The following is a 19,213-nucleotide window of genomic DNA, read 5'->3' on the forward strand; positions in this document are numbered from 1 at the left end:
GTAGCTTTGGATGCCCTTCCTTTCCTCCTCATAGTGATGTGTCTACTCTGAACCCAAATCATCTCCTCCTTGTTCATGTCCTGTTTTGCCTACAAATTTTTCATTCCAATCCACCTGTGCAAGATCCCTTTTTAACTCACTGAAATGTGTCCTCCTCCAGTTAAGCATTTTCACATTTGATTGTTCCTTGTTCTTTTCCATAACTATTCTAAACCTAATGATATTATGATCACTGTTCCCCAAATGCTCCCCCACTGAAACATGCTTCCCCTGCCCCACTTGGTTCCCCAGAACTAGATCCAGCACTGTTTCCTTCCTGGTTGGGCTGGGAACACACTGTTCCATAAAGTTCTCTTGAACAAATTTCAGGAATTCCTCCCCCTTTTTACCCTTTACACTATTACAGTCCCAGTATATATTGGGATAATTGAAGTCCCCCATTATCACTATTCTATATTACTTGCAGTTTTCTGTAATTTGCTTGAAAATTTGCTCCTCTATCTGCTTCCCACTATTTGTTGGCCTATAATATACACCCAGTAGCGTAATAGCTCCTCTATTTTTCCTTGATTCTAACCAAATAGATTCTGTCTTTGGTCCCTCAACTACATCATCCCTTTCCAGTGCTGTAATAGTTTCTCTGATCAATACTGCCACCGCACCCCACGTCCCCTCTTTTCTTTCCTTCCCTATCTTTCCTGAATACCTTGTAGCCAGGAATATTAAGTACCCAATCCTCCCCTTCTTTGAGCCAGGTCTCTGTTATTGACACTATATCATAGTCCCATGTGATGACTTGAGCTTGCAGCTCACCAACCTTATTTACCACACTACGTGCGTTTATGTACATGCACTATAAACTTATCTTAGATTGCCTCGCATTTGCCCCATGTCTGATCCCTCCTATTTCTGAACTATTCTTTACTCTAGTGCTACTTGTCCCTCCTAGTCCTTTGTGCACCTTGTTTCTTCTTTCTAATGTTTCATCCTGGTGCCCAACCCCCTGCCAAATTAGTTTAAACCTTCTTCCACAGCACTAGTTAGCCACCCCGCGAGGACATTGGTCCCAGGTCTGCTGACGTGCCACCCGTCCATCTTGAACAGATCTCCCCTACCCCAGAAGTGGTCCCAGTGACCCAGGGATCTGAAGCCCTCCCCCTCCTGCACCATTTCTCCAGCCATGTATTATCCTGTCTTATCCTACTATTCCTATACCCACTAGCGTGTGGCACTGGGAATAATCCAGAGATTACTACCTCTGAGGTCCTGCTTTTTAACTTCCTCCCTAGGTCCTGAAACTCTGTTTTCCTCAACTCTTTTCCTTCCTATGCCAATGGTTCCCACATGGACCACGACTTCTGGCTGTTCCCCTTCCTGCCTCATTATGTGGTACTTTATCAAATGCCTTTTGAAAGACCAAATACACAACTTCAACCGCACTACCCTCATCAACCCTCTCCGTTACTTCATCAAATCTGTAACTAATGGAACCATCTTTTGATGGGGCATAATATAATGTGTGTCTATTCTGCGGTCTGGAGTTTGGTGGCAATGCACTCACAGTGAGTTGTGCTGCTCACCTTGCTACTCTTAGTATATGCTAAAACTGTTGGACTATAACCTGGTGTTGTAAGATTCCTTACATGCTAACTTAGCAAGGGCTCAAAGCTGTGCTTGTCAATTGTCTAATGACCAACTAGTGATAATGCTCCTAGAGGAAGGGTGATTAGCAAGGTCTCTTTGGGGTTGAGGTAGTTTCAAGATGACAGATCTAGTGATGAAAGACTGGAACCGAGTGAACCCTGTTGCAGACCTGTCAATCTAATACCTGAGCCAGACAGGTCCACAGTACTTCAGGTCACTGTTGACGTCAGCCAGCCTGGCTCATTAGTGGAACCTGGAACTATAGCTCAAGAATAGTAAAGGAACAATAGTTATTGGTCGCTGTAATAAACCTTCTGGACAGGAGGGGAGGATAGAATGAATAGGGAGGCCTGTAATAAAGTCATATGTCAATTATAGGGATTGAAACTGGAATTGACTGAGAAACCAGCAGAGGAAAAACTAAATACATGTTATCAGAGGTTTACAGTATTTTTCATTCAGTTTGCCAAACCCAAAGCAGTCAGAGACTGTTCTGTATCTAACCATTAATAATGATCCAAGCATATGGTACACAAAATAGAAATAAGGAAGCATCAAGAATTTAGTGATCAAGATATTGTCAGAACTGAAATCCTTGGGGTTTCCCAGGTGGACTATTAAGTTTTATTCAGTGCATAGCTAAACCATAAACACCAGAAAAGTCCTAGGTTTGATGGCTAGCCTGTTCTGAGCTTGCTGGTCGCAACGAGAACAAGAAAGTGTGGCACAATAATTGATCCTAGTGCCCTGAGTTAGGAATGGAAAACAGCCAGAGATCAGCTGTAGACTGATACCCAGTGGTTGCTGCTGGAAAAGCATGAGTGTATACGCACGCATCAGGTGAGGGGACAAGATCGTTCTTGGCTGTGACGGGGCCCCCCTCTTCTGATCTCCTTGTGGTCAAATAGCCTCCTGACACTCAATGCTAAGATCTATGACGGAGGGCACTCAGCATCTATGGAACTGTATCCCAAAAGGCATCAAGGGGTATTGGGAGAGAGCAGGAATATGGTATTGAGATAGAGATTCAGCCATGATCATATTGAACGGCGGAGCAGGCTCGAAGGGCTAAATGGCCTACTCCTGCTCCTCTTTTCTATGTTTCTATGTAGAAAGGAGTTAATACACTCAGGAGAGGCGGGGAGGGGAGGAGCGCGGACAGAGAAAATCAGCAGCTTTTCAACCCTCCGTTCATTCTACTCATACAGTGATCCCATGCTTACATTTCTGGAAACTTTAAAAACCATCCCACAATATCTTGCAGGTTTATCTAGCCTGCACATATGCTACACCCCACATACACAGAAGATACATTTTCAAAATGTCTTGGACCTCCTGAGCAACCTTCTCACTCGCAGGCAGGTGAGTGTTGGTAGTTGGGTTTATTCATAAAATGCCAACTTTGCACCAGATGTGAACACTGGGGTCATTGAGATTATTCAAGCTGATGTTGGAAACATAATTAAAACAATGTTGTTCAATGTAGGGGGGAGCAGGGAATGGGGGCCAAATCCTTTTCAATGTGGAGGGGAGGGGGGGATGGTGGTAAAAACCTGCCCAGCAGGGATAGAGATGGCTTCTATTGACATTTTCTGTCTGTCTGTCTGTTTTACGTAGACCATCAACGTTTGACCCCTGTGTCCATTTGTCCGCGCTCGCAGATGAAAATCAGCTTCAGTGGGCAGACCAATTTAAGCTTCCCTTGTAGCGTCCCTATATTGCTAGTAGCCAACAACTATTTTAAAACAACAAAGTCAATGGAAATAACACCCACTTTCTGTGACACTATTTATTCTGCTGTTCAATGGAGTAATTCGCATGGAAATGATAAACTTCACATACAATTTTTTGTGAATAGTAGAGCAGACTTTCGTCACAAATAATATCTAAAATTGCATGTGGGTGGACGGGTACTAAATACTGAAATCTATAATTATAGACCAGGAAGAACTTGTGATCCAACAGTTTCATAACATTCAATAAAAATTCTTCACCAATCTTCATCAAATTTGTCTAAAAACCGGTCGACTTACACAGCAGGAGAATAAAAACATAAAACCTTGTACATTTACAATATCATTATAGCATGAATGACATTTTTATGGAATTGATTTTAGTGCAAATGAACTAACTTTAATTGGGTTCAACTGGTGAAAAGGACATTTTTAGATCAAATATTATACTTGTCCATTGGTAATTGTCACCCTATCAAAATGATCAGAGGGCTGTTTCTGAAGTCTCGTACATGTGCTAAATATATATCCCAGGATACCCATTAAAATTCTCGTTGCTGTCTATTTTGAAATGTTTGTATTTGCAAATAGTCAAAGGTTTGAGGGTAGGGAGGCAACAGAAAAAACTAAAGCTGTTTGGAAAAAAGAAACATAGAGCTCAGCTGACCTGCACAGTAATCTGTTTTTAAACTCAAATAAAAATAACATATGTTAAACTTAATATTGTGTGTGATGTACATACGTCAAACAGTCGGTCAGCATTTGGACTTCTGTGTCCGTTTCTCTTGGGCAGCACTGGATGAAATTGCACCGCCAGTCACCACAGCTCAGCTTAAGTGGTGATATTGGTGTGATGGAATACTCTCCACTTGCCTGGATGAGTGCAGCTCCAACAACACTCAAGAAGCTCGACACCATCCAGGACAAAGCAGCCCACTTGATTGGCACCCCATCCACCACCCTAAATGTTCACTCCCTTCACCACCGGCGCACAGTGGCTGCAGTGTGTACCATCTACAGGATGCACTTCAGCAACTCGCCAAGGCTTCTTCGACAGCACCTCCCAAACCCGCGACCTCTACCACCTAGAGCAGCAGGCACATGGGAACAAAACCATCTGCACATTCCCCTCCAAGTCACACACCATCCTGACTTGGAAATATATCGCCGTTCCTTCATCGTCGCTGGGTCAAAATCCTGGAACTCCCTTCCTAACAGCACTGTGGGAGAACCTTCACCACACAGACTGGAGCGGTTCAAGAATGCGGCTCACCACCACCTTCTCAAGGACAATTAGGGATGGGCAATAAATGCTGGCCTCGCCAGCATTGCCCACATCCTGTGAACTAATAAAAAAAAACACTGCCATGTAAGAACATAAGAAATAGGAGCAGGAGTAGACCATACGGCCCCTCGAGCCTGCTCCATCATTCAATAAGATCATGGCTGATCTTCTACCTCAACTCCACTTTCCAACCCTAACTCCATATCCCTTGATTTCCATAGTGTCCAAAAACCTATCTATCTCAGTTTTGAATATACTCAATGACTGAGCGTCCACAGCCCTCTCTGAGTGAAGAAATTTTTCCTTGTCTCAGTCCTAGATGGCCGACCCCTTATCCTGAGACTATGATCCCTAGTTCTAGACTCTCCAGCCAGGGGAAACAGCCTCTCAGCATGCTAAGAATTTTATACATTTCAATTAGATCACTTTTCATTCTTCTAAACTCTAGATAACATGGGCCCATTCTATTCGATCTCTCCTCATAGGACAACCCTCTCATCCCAGGAATCAATCTAGTGAATCTTCGTTGCACCACCTTTAAGGCAAGTATATCCTTCCTTAGGTAAAGAGACCAAAACTGTACACAGTACTCCAGGTGTGGTCTCACCAAACCCCTATATAATTGCAGCAAGACTTCCTTACTCTTACACTCCAACCCCATTGCAATATCGCCAACATACCATTTGCTTTCCTGTACCTGCATGTTAACTTTCTGTGATTCATGTACAAGGACACCCAACCCTCTTAATACCAATATTTATTAGTCTCTCACCTTTTAAAAACTATTCTGCTTTTCCAATCTTCCTACCAAAGTGGATAATTTCACATTTCCCCACATTATACTCCATCTGCCACCTTCTTGCCCAATCACTTAACCTGTCTATATCCCTTTGCAGCCTCTTTGTGTCCTCCTCACAGCTTACTTTCCGAACTAGCTTTGTATCATCAGCCAACTTGGATACATCACACTCGGTCCCCTCATCTAAGTCATTGATATAGATTGTAAATAGCTGAGGCCCAAGCACTGATCCTGTGGCACCCCACTCTGCCAACCTGAGAATGACCGGTTTATTCCTATTCTCTGTTTTCTGTCCGTCAACCAATCCTCAATCCAGTCTAATATATTACCCCCAATCCCAAAAGCCTGAATCTTGTGTAACAACCTCTTGTGTGGCACCTTATCAAATGCCTTTTGAAAATCCAAATATACTACATCCACTGGTTCCCCCTTATCAACCTTGCTGGTTACACCCTCAAAAAATTCTAATAGATTTGTCAAACATGATTTCCCTTTCATAAAACCGTGTTGACTCTGCCTAATCATATTATGATTTTCTAAGTGCCCTGTTACCACGTCCTTAATGATAGATTCTAACATTTTCCCTACTACTGATCCCATGGTTTCCATGCTGGGCAGTCGTGGACAGAATTTGTAGTGAAGCAGCTTGGGACACAGCAAAGGGGATTGACTCATTCTCCTCACGCTGACATATAAACAGACTGCTTACCATTGTGCTTCTGTCTCTGCTTTGAGAATTTCCATGAAGTTTTTGTGTTTAGAAAAGGTAAAGTGTTCTATGTTCCAAAGCCCAACTTTCTCTAGTCTTTCTTCATAACTCAGACCTTTGACCCCGGGTATCAGCCTCATGACTCTTCTCTGCATTGCATCCAGTGCTTGAATGTCTCTTATTTCTTGGTAAGGAGAACTGGATGCAATATTGAAGATGCGGTTTGACCAGAACATTATAGATTTCCTGCACATTATTTGAGTCATTAACAAATACCAGATCAAGATGAGCAGTGACTCTCATCACTTCCTTGATGCACTGGGTCATGAAGTAGTTATGCATTACATTTATCAACTCTGACTGTAAGCCACTTAGGTTTTCCCAGTTTATATTTGGTTGATTGAAGTCTCCAATGAAAACACCATTGTGTTCTCACATATCCTTCTTATTTCTCTGTGGAGCAAACTGTCCCTGGAGGTATATAGCATACCCCTAGTGTTAGCTTGGGATTTTTCATATTTGAAATGTCCAATGAGAATAGTTCATTTTGTATCTTGCCCCTTCCCACGGGGTCAACTACATTTATCTCCCAGGTGTCCTGAATGTATAGAATACACCAACTCCTTTTCTGCCCACTCTGACTTTTCTGAACAATCTATACCCTTGAATATTAAGTTCATTTCCTTCCTCTGGACTGAGCTATGTTTGTATTATTCCCACTACATCATAGTTCCCTATTGCCACTATAGCCTTCAGTTCTGGCATCTTATTCCTAACACTTCTAAGTATTCCGGTAGATACATCTCATAGATATACCTCCTTTCATGTTCCACAGTGTCTGCACATTCCTGTTCTTCCATTCACATATGTTGCTTTGGGTATTGTTAGCCTTACCCATCTGTTGACTACTTTCTAGCCTGTAATTCGTTTTTTTCCCTCCCCTTCCCCCCACGTTTCTAGTGTCAGCAGGATCTCTATCAGGTTCTTTATCACTGAGTGTTTCGAGGAAATGCAAATCCTATAAATATATTAAATGATTGCACAATGACTGTGTGTAAACAATCTCATAGTGAGAAAGCCTAGCCTCGGTCTTTGTCATTGAGAACGCAGACCACATGTCTTATGAGAGCAGTGAGTGGCTGAACAAGCAACAGACATGCCTAACGCTGTAAAAGCTTTTCAGCAGGGGAAAGTACAGTAACAGGCTAAAAAAGTCAAATCCGTCTGCCTCAGATGGAGTGGGTCACAATTACTGGACTCTGGTTAATTCTTAAATTGATTTAACTCTTCAGTCAAAACTCAAAACAACTGAACACTTAAACGCAAGCCAAAGGCTTATTCGCACTTTTGATTTTTAAACTGTTTTTCAGTTTGAGGGGCTGGGGTCATTTTGGGTTGAACTAATGTGGAAATGTGAACTGGGACTAGTACCCTTATCCCCGTTAAGCAGCAAGTCAGAGACAGATGACATCTTATTTTACTAGCAGTCGGACTTCTTATCAAAAAATCCATGCTAAACATTGCCATTTGACAAAAAATGCTGTACTTAAAATGTGTCAGATAAATCCATGTTGTCTGCAATCATTCTCAGCTTGCTTTTGCCGAGCTAGTAAAGCCATGTATTATCTACAGAGAGTGTAAACTGAAAAGAAGCAGCTGGCAAAACATCTGAGTCTGATGGTCATTAGAGCCGCCAGATAGGGGAACGAAAGATGTCGGCAGGAGAGAGAAGCAGGGTAACTTGTAAAATTCAATTCAGTCAGTTGGAACGAGCTAATCATAAACTTCAGCAAGATAAAAAGCCAACTTAACAATATCCAATACATAAAAGCAGCAGCTACTCACAATGCAGATTCCAGAATCATCAAGGCATTGCTCTGAATGTCCATGGCAGTTACAAGGCAAACAGGCTCCATAATCTGTGCTGTAGAAACCCACTGTACAGCCCTGAGAAAGAGCAGCAACAAGATTTCAAATCTAACTGAACAGGATCATCAAAAACAAACTGTGGTGTTTAGAAAAAATACTAACCCAGAAACGACAAAATAAAATGATCAAAAACTTTGTTTACTCTCAGTGCATTCTACATATATCTTATCAATTATGAACTTAAACAATTGATTTTGCAACAATTAGCCATTTATACTCATGATATTGTTTCAGAAGTAATAAAGAAATACAGGGTGATTATTACCTTTATACCTTTCCCACTAATAAATAATATCTTCTGGAATTGAATAATTTGTATTAATTACATATAACAAATAATGATTTAATGAGAGCAATTATCCACCCACAAAAAATGTTCACGTATAACATTTGGAAATCAATAATAATAACTTGAAAAATAAGCACTTGAAAAACAATAATCAAAACTAAGTATTAATTGTGTAACAGTAGCAATACTGTGAGGATTTTGACTGTTGATCTAGTTTCATCTTGATTTAAGAAGAAATCGCAATTCCCTGTGACTTCATTAAAACAAACATTAGGGAGATGTATTTCCTCAGGGCTTCTCCCACTCTGCCAACGTAATTTCAGCAGAGGCTTGGCAAAAACACAATTCCATGCTTAAACAGGGTTTCGGCTGAACTTTTACAAAAGTTATGGCGGCGAAGTGGGAGAAGCTCCGAGGAAATGCACTCCCTAGATTTTCAATCTTTAGCTTGGTCAAATTATCTACTTCTCTGATTACAGTCTAAGACCATAAGACCATAAGAGATAGGAGCAGGAGTAGGCCATTCAGCCCCTCGAGCCTACTCTGCCATTTAATGAGATCATGGCTGATCTGATTTTTATCTCAACTCCACTTTCCCACTCTTTCCCCATATCCTTTGACTCCCTTGCTGATCAAAAATTTGTCTAACTCAGCCTTGAATGTATTCAATGACTCAGCCTCCACAGCTTTTTGGAGTAAAGAATTCCAAAGACTCACGACCTTCTGGGAGAAGAAATTCCTCCTCATTTCCATCTTAAACGGGCGACCCCTTATTCTGAGACTATGCCCCCTAGTTTTAGATTACCCCATGAGGGGTAACATCCTCTCAGCATCTACCCTATCGAGTCCCCTCAGAATCTTGTTTGTTTCAATAAGATCTCCTCTCATTCTTCTAAACTCCAATGAGTATAGACCCAACCTGTTCAATCTTTCCCCATAAGACAACCCTTCCATACCTGGAATCAACCGAGTGAACCTTCTCTGAACTGCCTCCAAAGCAAGTATGTCCTTCCTTAAATAAGGTCACCAGAACTGTACGCAGTACTCCAGGTGTGGTCTCACCAGCACCCTGTACAGTTGTAGCATGACTTCCCTGCTTTTATACTCCATCCCCCTAGAAATAAAAGCCAATATTTTGTTTGCCTTCCGGATTACCTGCAGCACCTGTATGTTGACTTCTTGTGTTTCATGTACAAGGACACCCAGATCCCTCTGTACTGCAGCATTTTGTAGTATTTCTCCATTCAAATAATATTTTGCTTTTTTATTTTTCCTCCCAAAGTGGATGACTTCACATTTTCCCACATTATATTCCATCTGCCAAATTTTTGCCCATTCGCTTAACCTGTCAATATCCCTTTGCAGACACTTTGTGTCCTCATCTCAACTTGCTTTTCCACCTATCTTTGTATCATCAGCAAATTTGGCCACACAACACTATGTTCCTTCATCCAAGTCAGTGATATATATTGTAAATAGTTGAGGCCCCAGCACTGAGCCCTGCAGCACCCCACTAGTTACGGATTGCCATTTTGAAAATGACCCTTTTATCCCGACTCTTTGTTTTCTGTTAGTTAGCCAATCCTCTATCTATGCCAGTATATTACCCCCAACACCATGAGCTCTTATCTTGTGCAGTAATCTTTTATGTGGCACCTTATCGAATGCCTTTTGGAAATCCAAATATTTTGCATCCATTAGTTCCCCTTTATCCACCCTGCCCTTTACTTCCTCAAAGAACTCTAATAAATTTAAGGAAGTAATTTTGAGGAAGTATTGAGTCAATTATCCTCAACACCTCAGTACAGGGTATAGCATCTGTGATAGAAAATGGATGCAAAGAACTTCAGGTGTACACTTGTCTGGGGGAGGACACAATAGGCGACACAAGAGTTTTAGAAAAGACATACATGATGAGTAAGATAAAATAGAAGATTAGGGAATATTATATGTTTAGGTCAGGATCTAACATTCATGTTTCAATCAAGAATTCTGGACAGTCAGAGTAAATTGGACTTGGTTATGTATATTGGAATGAATAATTATGATTCAGAATTATCAATCTCAGGCAGTGGAGACTATTTCCATAGATAGGGTTCAGATGATGTATCAGTGGAAGGATCTGCGACACATTGCAGGAAGTTTCTGGGGACGGTGGCAGAGGAATTTAGACTTTTATCTTATGAAGGATGTTGGCAGAAGCCTTGGGGATCAAAGTGAGGGACTTTGTAAGAAAGTGTGGAGGAGAAGAGGCAGATATGTGGTGACTTTTTTTGGTGAGTCAACCTTTATTGAAAGTTTTGGGCTCTCATTTCTGCTCTCCTAGTTCTAGCAGCAAGCTGCTGGATTGCCTGTTCCATTTACTTTCCTTCTTGTGTACCATCCTCAAACTGTGGGGATGCCAAAGTAAGACTTTTTGGTCTGTAGACCCTGGTGAGTGAGTCTGTACATGTAGGGAACATACATGTTCAGTGATGCCTGAATCTAAGATTCCAACCTAGCCACTATGTGTTCAATGTCTTTCTCATCACAACATCAAAATAAAGGTATTCCCATTGGGAAACCCATGTCCCCGGTTCAAAGCAGTGTTTTGAGCAGAACTGAGTAAAAATTGCAGCAAAAAGTCCTGACTCAACCCCCAAAGTACTACAAAGATCACCAATCAGGCAATGAAACACCTCATGCGGGGGCTGCACGCGCATGTCAGGGTGTCACTGGGGAACCTGGAAGTGGGCGGGTTGGAGCTGGGCTCCGGACCCGCCCCGGGAATCCCCGATTTTCGCAGCACCCCTGCCAAGAACGCACCCGATTGCGGGTGCGAAAATCGAGCCCTTTGAGTCCCAAGAGGCAGAGAAGTGGATTAAGGTCAGTGATTGTACCTTTTATGCAGATAGCCTCTTCTGTCAGTTCAGAAATGTAGCCCTGGATTTTACAGGGTCTACAGACCAACGTTCAGCTTCCTGGACCTCTCTGAGCAGCAGTGCACATGGAGGTTCAGAATCACGCGACATGTAGTTGTGGACAACTGCAGCGTCCTTCATGACGAGCTGCTCCCGGCTGGCCCGAGCACCATCTTCTTACCTGTCGCTGTCAAAGTCACCACTGCCCTCAACAACTTCTCCTCCGCATCCTTCCAGGGTGCCACCGGGGACATCGCTGATGTCTCTCAATCGTCTGCTCAAAAGAGCCCTACAAATACACCTACACCCACTCTGCAGTGACACAATGGGTGGCATCAGTTGTGGGTCTTCATAGTGATCCTCAGGAAAGGGCATTATTGCACAAACCAGACAGGATTCGCAAAGACGTGACAGTAGTGGTGACAATATAATATGTAATGTGAGTTAATCAGAAATTAAATATAAGTAAAAACCATGACAAACCCTCTAACACCTTTGTACATCCCCTTCATGCTCACGACACGTTTGCCTTACACTTCCTACTGCACATATGTGATGCATGCCCTGTGGCTGCAGCACAGGTAGTGGCAGATTGGGTGAGGCTGACCGTGAAAGAGATGCATGAGAGGGTGAGTATGAGATAGAGCCATGAGATTGTATGAGGATTGGGTTGAGTGGTAGTGGTGGGATGAGTACTGGCGAGGTGAGTAAGTGCAGGTAAGATGAGGATGAGTGGGTGTGAGGAGTGATGTGATAGAATAGTGTTGGCAGTGCAGAAGGAGATGTGGGGTGGGGGCGGTGATGTGGCAGACAGAGCGTTACCCACACGCCCAGTCGACCCCCCGCTGCCAACCCGCCGCGCTCCTAATATCGGGCCCAAAGTTTTTTTTAAGCCCAGCCTGACGCAGTGCTCCAATCCATCGCCTACTCCAGGACCTTGCTTCCTGTTTGCTCCGGTGCCCTACTCCCTGGCCTGCTCGGTATTCTAGTCCCCTGCCCTGTTCAGTGCCTGGCTCCTTCTTCAGTGTCTTAATCTCTGGCCTGCTCCAGTGCTCCAATCACCACCCCAATGCTAGTTCCTGGCAGTGGCATGTTACAAAACATGGAAAAAGTTCTTTTCATGCTCTAAAACTGAAATCAAAGAAACACTTTCTAATAGCATTTCACAATACTTTAACAGTTTGGATGAGAACCATCAATCAGTTTTCCACAAGAAATACTACGTAAGGTGTATTTAGATTTACGTAGTGATCATTCTTAAGAATGTATGAAATAATTATTTTATGCGTCATGGAGTTACAATAACTTGTGAACATTTGTGATTACATTCTCTAAATATTTTGGATATTAGCTTCAAGAGAGACATCATAAGAAGTTGTTCACTGTCAATTACAGAATTATTTGGAAGGGGATAAAAAAACAAGAAGGTAAGAAAGAAAAGATGAAAATAAAAATAAATTCATGTTCCAATGCTCTTGTCTTCAGAAATTACAAACTACTGAGTGGTGTTAAGATGGCAGCCAATGCACAGCTGCTAAACAGCAATAAGTGAAATGGATTATAAGATGAAATTCTGAGCCATTGCCTCGGTACCTTCAAGTGCAGGCAGTCAGGTATTATTAATGATAAATTCTTCTTTGGAATTAATAAGCAAATTACCTCTAGTTTGGATTTCAACAGCTTGTCAGAGTTTCCATTACAATTCAACTTTGTTACATCGAGATTTGGCTTATGGTCCTTCTCAATTATCTGGCTGACCAGTTGATAGCCTTGTTTTTCCAAACACGTTCATGTCAAGAAAGCTATGTCTGCAAAAGATGGCCAGATTCGCCAACATAAACTTTGCCACACTCACATGAGATAGAAAAGGAGTCAGGCTATTGCAGGGTATAACCTGTTTTGATGTCTCCTCCAAACCATAATCCCAGTTGAGAAACTTTTAAGAATTAGCTTTTAGTTTCAGAGGCTCAAAAAATAAACCAAAAGCAAAACACTGCGGATGCTGGAAATCTGAAATAAAAACAGAAAATGCTGGAAAAGCTCAGCAAGTCAGGCAAAAAATAAACCTGCTCCACATTATGTCAGTGTTTTCATTTGCTTTTCTGTATTTGTAAAGAGGTTGTGAAATTAGGTTTACAACAATAAGGATTTAATTGCTTCACCAGGTAATGAAATGGGTAACAATTTTAGTTGTAATCTTGAACTGTTTCCATAGATGTGGAGATGCCGGTGATGGACTGGGGTTGACAATTGTAAACAATTTTACAACACCAAGTTATAGTCCAGCAATTTTATTTTAAATTCACAAGCTTTCGGAGGCTTCCTCCTTCCTCAGGTAAATGTTTGAGGAAGGAGGAAGAAACATTTACCTGAGGAAGGAGGAAGAAACATTTACCTGAGGAAGGAGGAAGCCTCCGAAAGCTTGTGAATTTAAAATAAAATTGCTGGACTATAACTTGGTGTTGTAAAATTGTTTACAATTGTTTCCATAGAGACAATGTCGGTGTGAAATCATCAGCAATGTTCAGCACATCTAACTAGCAGTCATGAACATAAAATATATGCGCATCTCATGGGAAAGTTCAAAAAGAATTCTCAAGGCTTTACAAAAAGTAACAAAATATAAAAATTCCCATGATCTCTTGTGTTTTTAAAGATTTTTTTTGTGAATCACAAACTAAAAACTTAGAACTCATTCTGAATCAATATTATTGTGGTCTTCAATCTACTGGTTTTGTTATATTTTAACCTAATATACACCTTTACTCATTAGACCCCTATTAACACCACTAAAGTTCCTAAGCACTGTTTACAGTCAAGCGAATGAGAGAATGGATCAAAGACTCCCTGACAACAGTATCAATCAGAACTCAACCAATAGGTGACATCCAGGTTACCCAAAATCAATTTTAATTGCCATGTGAGTTTGGCATCCTATTGAGTGGCCTTATTGGGAGGTGACAAATGTAATCAAAACAGTTTCTATGGGGGGAATTGAGCGTCAGTAAAGGCTGATATATAAACAAAGTCATTGTACTATCATCACCTTATTGTAAAATCTTTCCTTTTTCTAGCCTCTAACATCCTCCATGCTATGCAGCTGTAAAAATGAACTAAGCTTAAATGTGGAATTCAGACAGATAACACTATAGGGATCTCATAAAAAACAAACATAACACAATCAAAAAACCAGCCTTTAAACCTCAAGAACTTCCCAGCTTTCATTTCCACCTTGTGGTTGGTTCTCTGTCCCTCCAGGTTCCAACTACTGTCCAAATGTTTACTGCTACATCATATACAACATAACACACACACATTATGGTGGTTAGCAATAACACATAAGGCTCCATATTTTAACTCTAACTGCTTTCTCTTTAAGGCCTATTGTAGACTTTTGTGGTACATCAGCCCACCACATTCTCTGCTCGTTAACAAACCTGATGGAGCATCTGTTACATATTTTATCAATTTCACTATACATTTGGTATTCATACTAAACTATAGACACATTACTGGCATTCATACTAGCCTCAAGCCGATTTACCTTGGTGATATGCAACATAAGAGAGCTTTAAATCCCAAAAGCTCATCATTATTTCACTTAATTGGTTGGAAATGAGCTTTTAAGGCAAAAGCTTGCAGAAGCCAAACTGACGGCATGAAGTTCAGTTAAATTAGAGGACCAGGTCTGCACTCATCCAGAGTAACTAAAATATTCATGGTCTTCGCCTTTTACAACAGCGTCTTTCATATCTACATTAAATTTTCAAAATAATTTTTACTTACAAATTTTTAAAAAAGGAATAAAAAGCAAAGAACTGAACTGCACCATTCTAAGAGTGTTCCTTGATGATGAATTGTAAATAAATTTGTATTGCATAAACTGAGTAATTCTAACAACATACAAAAAAAATCACAATTCTTCAACAGAATTGTATACTTATATGGCCGAGTCACTTACTGTCTTGTGGAAGGCTAAACCAATAAAAAGTTAATCATATAAACTTTAAGGTCATTTCAAAATGTTCAGGAGTAGCTATGTACAGAAGTCAAATGAGGGAAGTGTACATTCTGTTCTGTTTTTATTACTATAAAAGACATTGAAAAAGGATTCTGTGAAATTTTAATAGCTCTATTTTGTTGGGAAAAAGCTCAAAAAGCTCTGATAAGAATAAATGGCATAAAATATAATTTCTAACATGTTGAATAATTAGGTGTCAACAAGCCTCCTAATCATTAGTGTGCAATTAGGAACTTTAGTCTGAATGAAACTAGATACGCTGGATAATCAATACTTTTTAAATTAAACAACTATCTAGGTGGCCATGGCCCTCTTTGATTGGTTTGGTTTCCACAAAGCTGGAAGTGGCTGGCATAGAAGGATCCAAACTTACTTTGCTACTTTTTCCATATTGTAAGTAAAAAAAGCAACATTTTAATTAAGGATACTACAAGGGATGTTATTAAGGAGCTGGACCTTTCAAAAGAGTTATTGGGCCACATTGGGGGTATGGAAGTCACCATTATATGTACAGAGTTGTGTGTGTTTCCTAACCAAAACAGAGTTTGACCTCGCTCAAATGAATTGGGCCTCAAAGCAGGCCACACACACCACAAAGGTAAGCACACAATTCCTTCAGCTGTATATTGTGTTTCAAGTTTGTCCATTTAGATGAGGAGGAGGAGGAGGAGGAGGAGTAGTATTTGTTTGTTTTGGACTTGCTGTTATCAGAAAATATGAATTAGTTTATTAGTTTCACTCCTGGAATTTGAATTATACCTGCTACAAAAAAGGTTTTATTAAGGTAGATTTTGGTCTCAGTCTCAAGGAAGAGTGACAGATACATTTGCTTCATGGCATTCTTCATATTTAAAGCGTAGAGTTTGATTTCATATCAACTTTTCACAGCCGGACTCCTGCGTATCTTTATTTCCTTGCTGCTCCATTTGAGAACCATCATTCTTCTGAACTAATGAACTAATTGCTTGTTAGACATGGGATCTACTCGAAGAATTAAGGTCACTTGCCTTAGTGGAATGTATAGCAATTTATGACTGACTCTGTGCTTGCACTCAAAAGTTTGAATTCAGTGACTGTGGTCTTTGTGTCATGTCGAAAACATTTTTTCGTGACCCATAAAGTATGTAGCACATTCCACAGATGTCCATAGTTCAGATAGTTTGCTATTCATTTTCTCACAAGAAACAGTGATATGTTTTTCACCAGACTAGTGAGAAACGCCCATCAGACTGGGCAGATTTTATTACATCTCCCGCTGATCATAATTTCCCTTCACTGCCACCCCCTTTCCATATGTCTGCATCTGTGCCCAGAAGCAAGTAAATCGGACTAGAGAAGAATTTCTGATGTTGGCTTCATTTGACACTTATCATTTCATCCTTATTTTTAATGACTCTCTCCTACATTCTCTCTAGAAATTACTATTTTCCTTTATAGGAATCATCAGAATACAGGCACATATGCCTTTAATTTAGAAGAGAAATAAACCTCAAGATAAACACTTCCGTCGTTACTCCCCCATGAAAACGCTCCGTCATTTTTTCCATCTTCAGAAGTTTATGTTGGCTCACAAAATACCATTTCTTTGTAGTTTAGCTTTTGATTTAAATTTGATATCCTGTGTAGTTATTTTTTTCTTTCCCTGACTGCTTGATTGATGGCACTTCCTCCCCTCCCTTCTCCATATGCTTCGGCTCTGTCCTCCCCTTATCTGTCTATTTTGTTTCTCATATATAGGTATTGATTTTAATTTTCTGTTTTTAATGATACTACCTCCAATTACCATTCAAATGTCCTAGTACTATTTACTCACTGAACTATTCACAATGAAGTGGATTATTGAACTCATTCCTCCTCATCCACAACCTGGAACTTGACAGAACCAGACTGTCCTGAAACTATACATATATTTTTTAAAGTCATTAATCTTTCAGATAAAACTGGCATGATTTGAGATACAGTCGAGAAATGTGACACTGTGGGAGAGGCAATGTAGAGAACAGGCAATGGAAAGGTCAGCAATAGTTCCCTATTAGTAACATAATAAAGAGGAAAAACTCAGAACATCAGAAATGCATAAAATAATTAGACTCTGTATTTAAGTTAATGTACATTAAGCAGCTGATATCCTAAATATATCTTTCCCCATTTCTAACTTATGCTATTTTCTTAAATATCTAATTAATCATTTTAATAACTTGTTTTTGCTAAACTTTATTTTAAACAGTTATAATGTCCAAATTCACCTGAATATAGCACTAACAAATCTTTTATGTAAAATGTGTTGGTTACCTCCTCAGACTGATTCCCTATGTCCACTGGATACTGGTCTCTAATGATGGTAGATTTCCCCATGGTATCATCTTCTTTACTGATAGAAAGACCGCTGCTTTCCCCAGAACCAGTAGCTGGGTAAAACAATCCAAAGACGGTTAGGGAGAAAGCACACAGCCAGGGTGAAATCCAAGCCATTTCCTCCCCTTCTCCTGACAGTCTTTTCTTCAGGTTGTTGTCAGTCTTTCTCTAGAGTTTGCTTGCTCCTCCTGCTTTGTAGCTTCAGTTGTTTTTGCTCCCCCCCCCCTTGCCTTCACTGCCAGATGTGTCACTTTAAGGCAGTCTAACGATAGCCCTAAAAAAAATACGCTTTCACTTCCTTTCCCAGCTTCTGCTCCACTTTTTTCCCCAGAGGCTCCTCTTAAATAACATACAGCTGGGCAGCGTTTGGAACAAACTCTGTCAAAAGAGATTTGTATTGCAGGAAAATCCAGCAGTTCCCGTTCACCTTATCTCAGTTTCATCAGGATACAGATTGAGTCTGTATTCAGCTCTGGCTTCTTTCACACGTTCAGCTCTCCCTAACCTTTAGATCAACGGCCTCCCTCTCACAGTTTTCAGCCCAAACCCAAGGCCAAGACTTTGCAAACAGTCTACAGTCCACAGCAGCTTCCTGCCTGTACGTCTTCCAAGTTTCTTCAGGTTATACCATTCAGGGGTGTGCCAGATCAACATAATATGTATAGGAGGCTCAAACTTGAAAAGAGTCGTAACTATACAAAAGAGAGGAAAAAGACCAATAGGATACAGAACTTTATTTTATCAGGTTCATAATCCTGTTTTCCAGAAATATAGCTGTTCAGCTGAGCAGTAATGCTATGGTATTATTCATACTCTAAGAATTAATAAATCAGTAGAAAAGGGGAATTTTCCATTAATACAAAGAGCATTTTGTGAAACCGGTGAACAAGAGCCTTAGTGTATACAGCATGTCACATAGAAGGAAATAACATCTAACCAATACTGTAAGTTTTGGCATTCCCAGAGTCTCAAAATATAATTAACTTGGCTATATTTTGTAATATAGAAACAGATGTAATGGAAGGAAAAAGAAAATGAGATCTATGGAATTGTTTTCATTTAAGGGAGAACTCTTCCCTATTTGGAATTTTAAAAATTACAATATTATCAAACAAAATGCCCTGGATAGTATCTGTATACACATTGATAAGTTGAGTTTGCAACATTGCACAATTTTCACTATGGCGATCTTCTGTTCTGTACCTGTTTTATAACTTTACATAGCGTTTGGGTTCTGAAAGGAGGCAGTTAGTAATACTAATTTTAAGAAGTTAAATAGTATATCTACAAAAGGTGAGCTCCTGAACCCACTATCATAAAATAATGTAATATTATAAGCTGGATTTCCTAACAAAGCAGCACATGATTGAGATCACATAGTAAAGATGTTTGGAAGTGAAAGTTCACGTAAATAATTTTATCATCCACCTGGTTTCATGATAATTTTTGAAGATGTAAAAGTGTAGCTTGCTGGTAGTAATTCTTCATATTTTATGGAATATAAGTGGTGAAATTTTAATGCTGGTGAATCAACTATTTAAGAATGTTT

At 40.3% G+C, this 19,213-nt stretch overlaps 1 protein-coding gene across 1 annotated transcript in view; it reads right to left on the reverse strand.

The window, feature by feature from the left end:
- The window catches only part of lama4 (laminin, alpha 4), a 170,466-nt gene extending 152,623 nt beyond the window's left edge, over window positions 1-17,843 (reverse strand). The window contains exons 1-2 of the mRNA XM_067984688.1: window positions 17,602-17,843; window positions 8,016-8,117 (exon numbers count right to left, since the gene is read on the reverse strand). Coding sequence (XP_067840789.1) covers window positions 8,016-8,117; window positions 17,602-17,781 — 282 coding nt within the window. The 5' untranslated portion in view covers window positions 17,782-17,843. The remainder of the gene's footprint in view (window positions 1-8,015; window positions 8,118-17,601) is intronic.
- Between the last annotated feature and the right edge of the window lie 1,370 nt (window positions 17,844-19,213).

The sequence above is a fragment of the Heptranchias perlo genome, chromosome 5 (genome assembly GCF_035084215.1).
Source record: "Heptranchias perlo isolate sHepPer1 chromosome 5, sHepPer1.hap1, whole genome shotgun sequence".
Taxonomy (NCBI): domain Eukaryota; kingdom Metazoa; phylum Chordata; class Chondrichthyes; order Hexanchiformes; family Hexanchidae; genus Heptranchias; species Heptranchias perlo.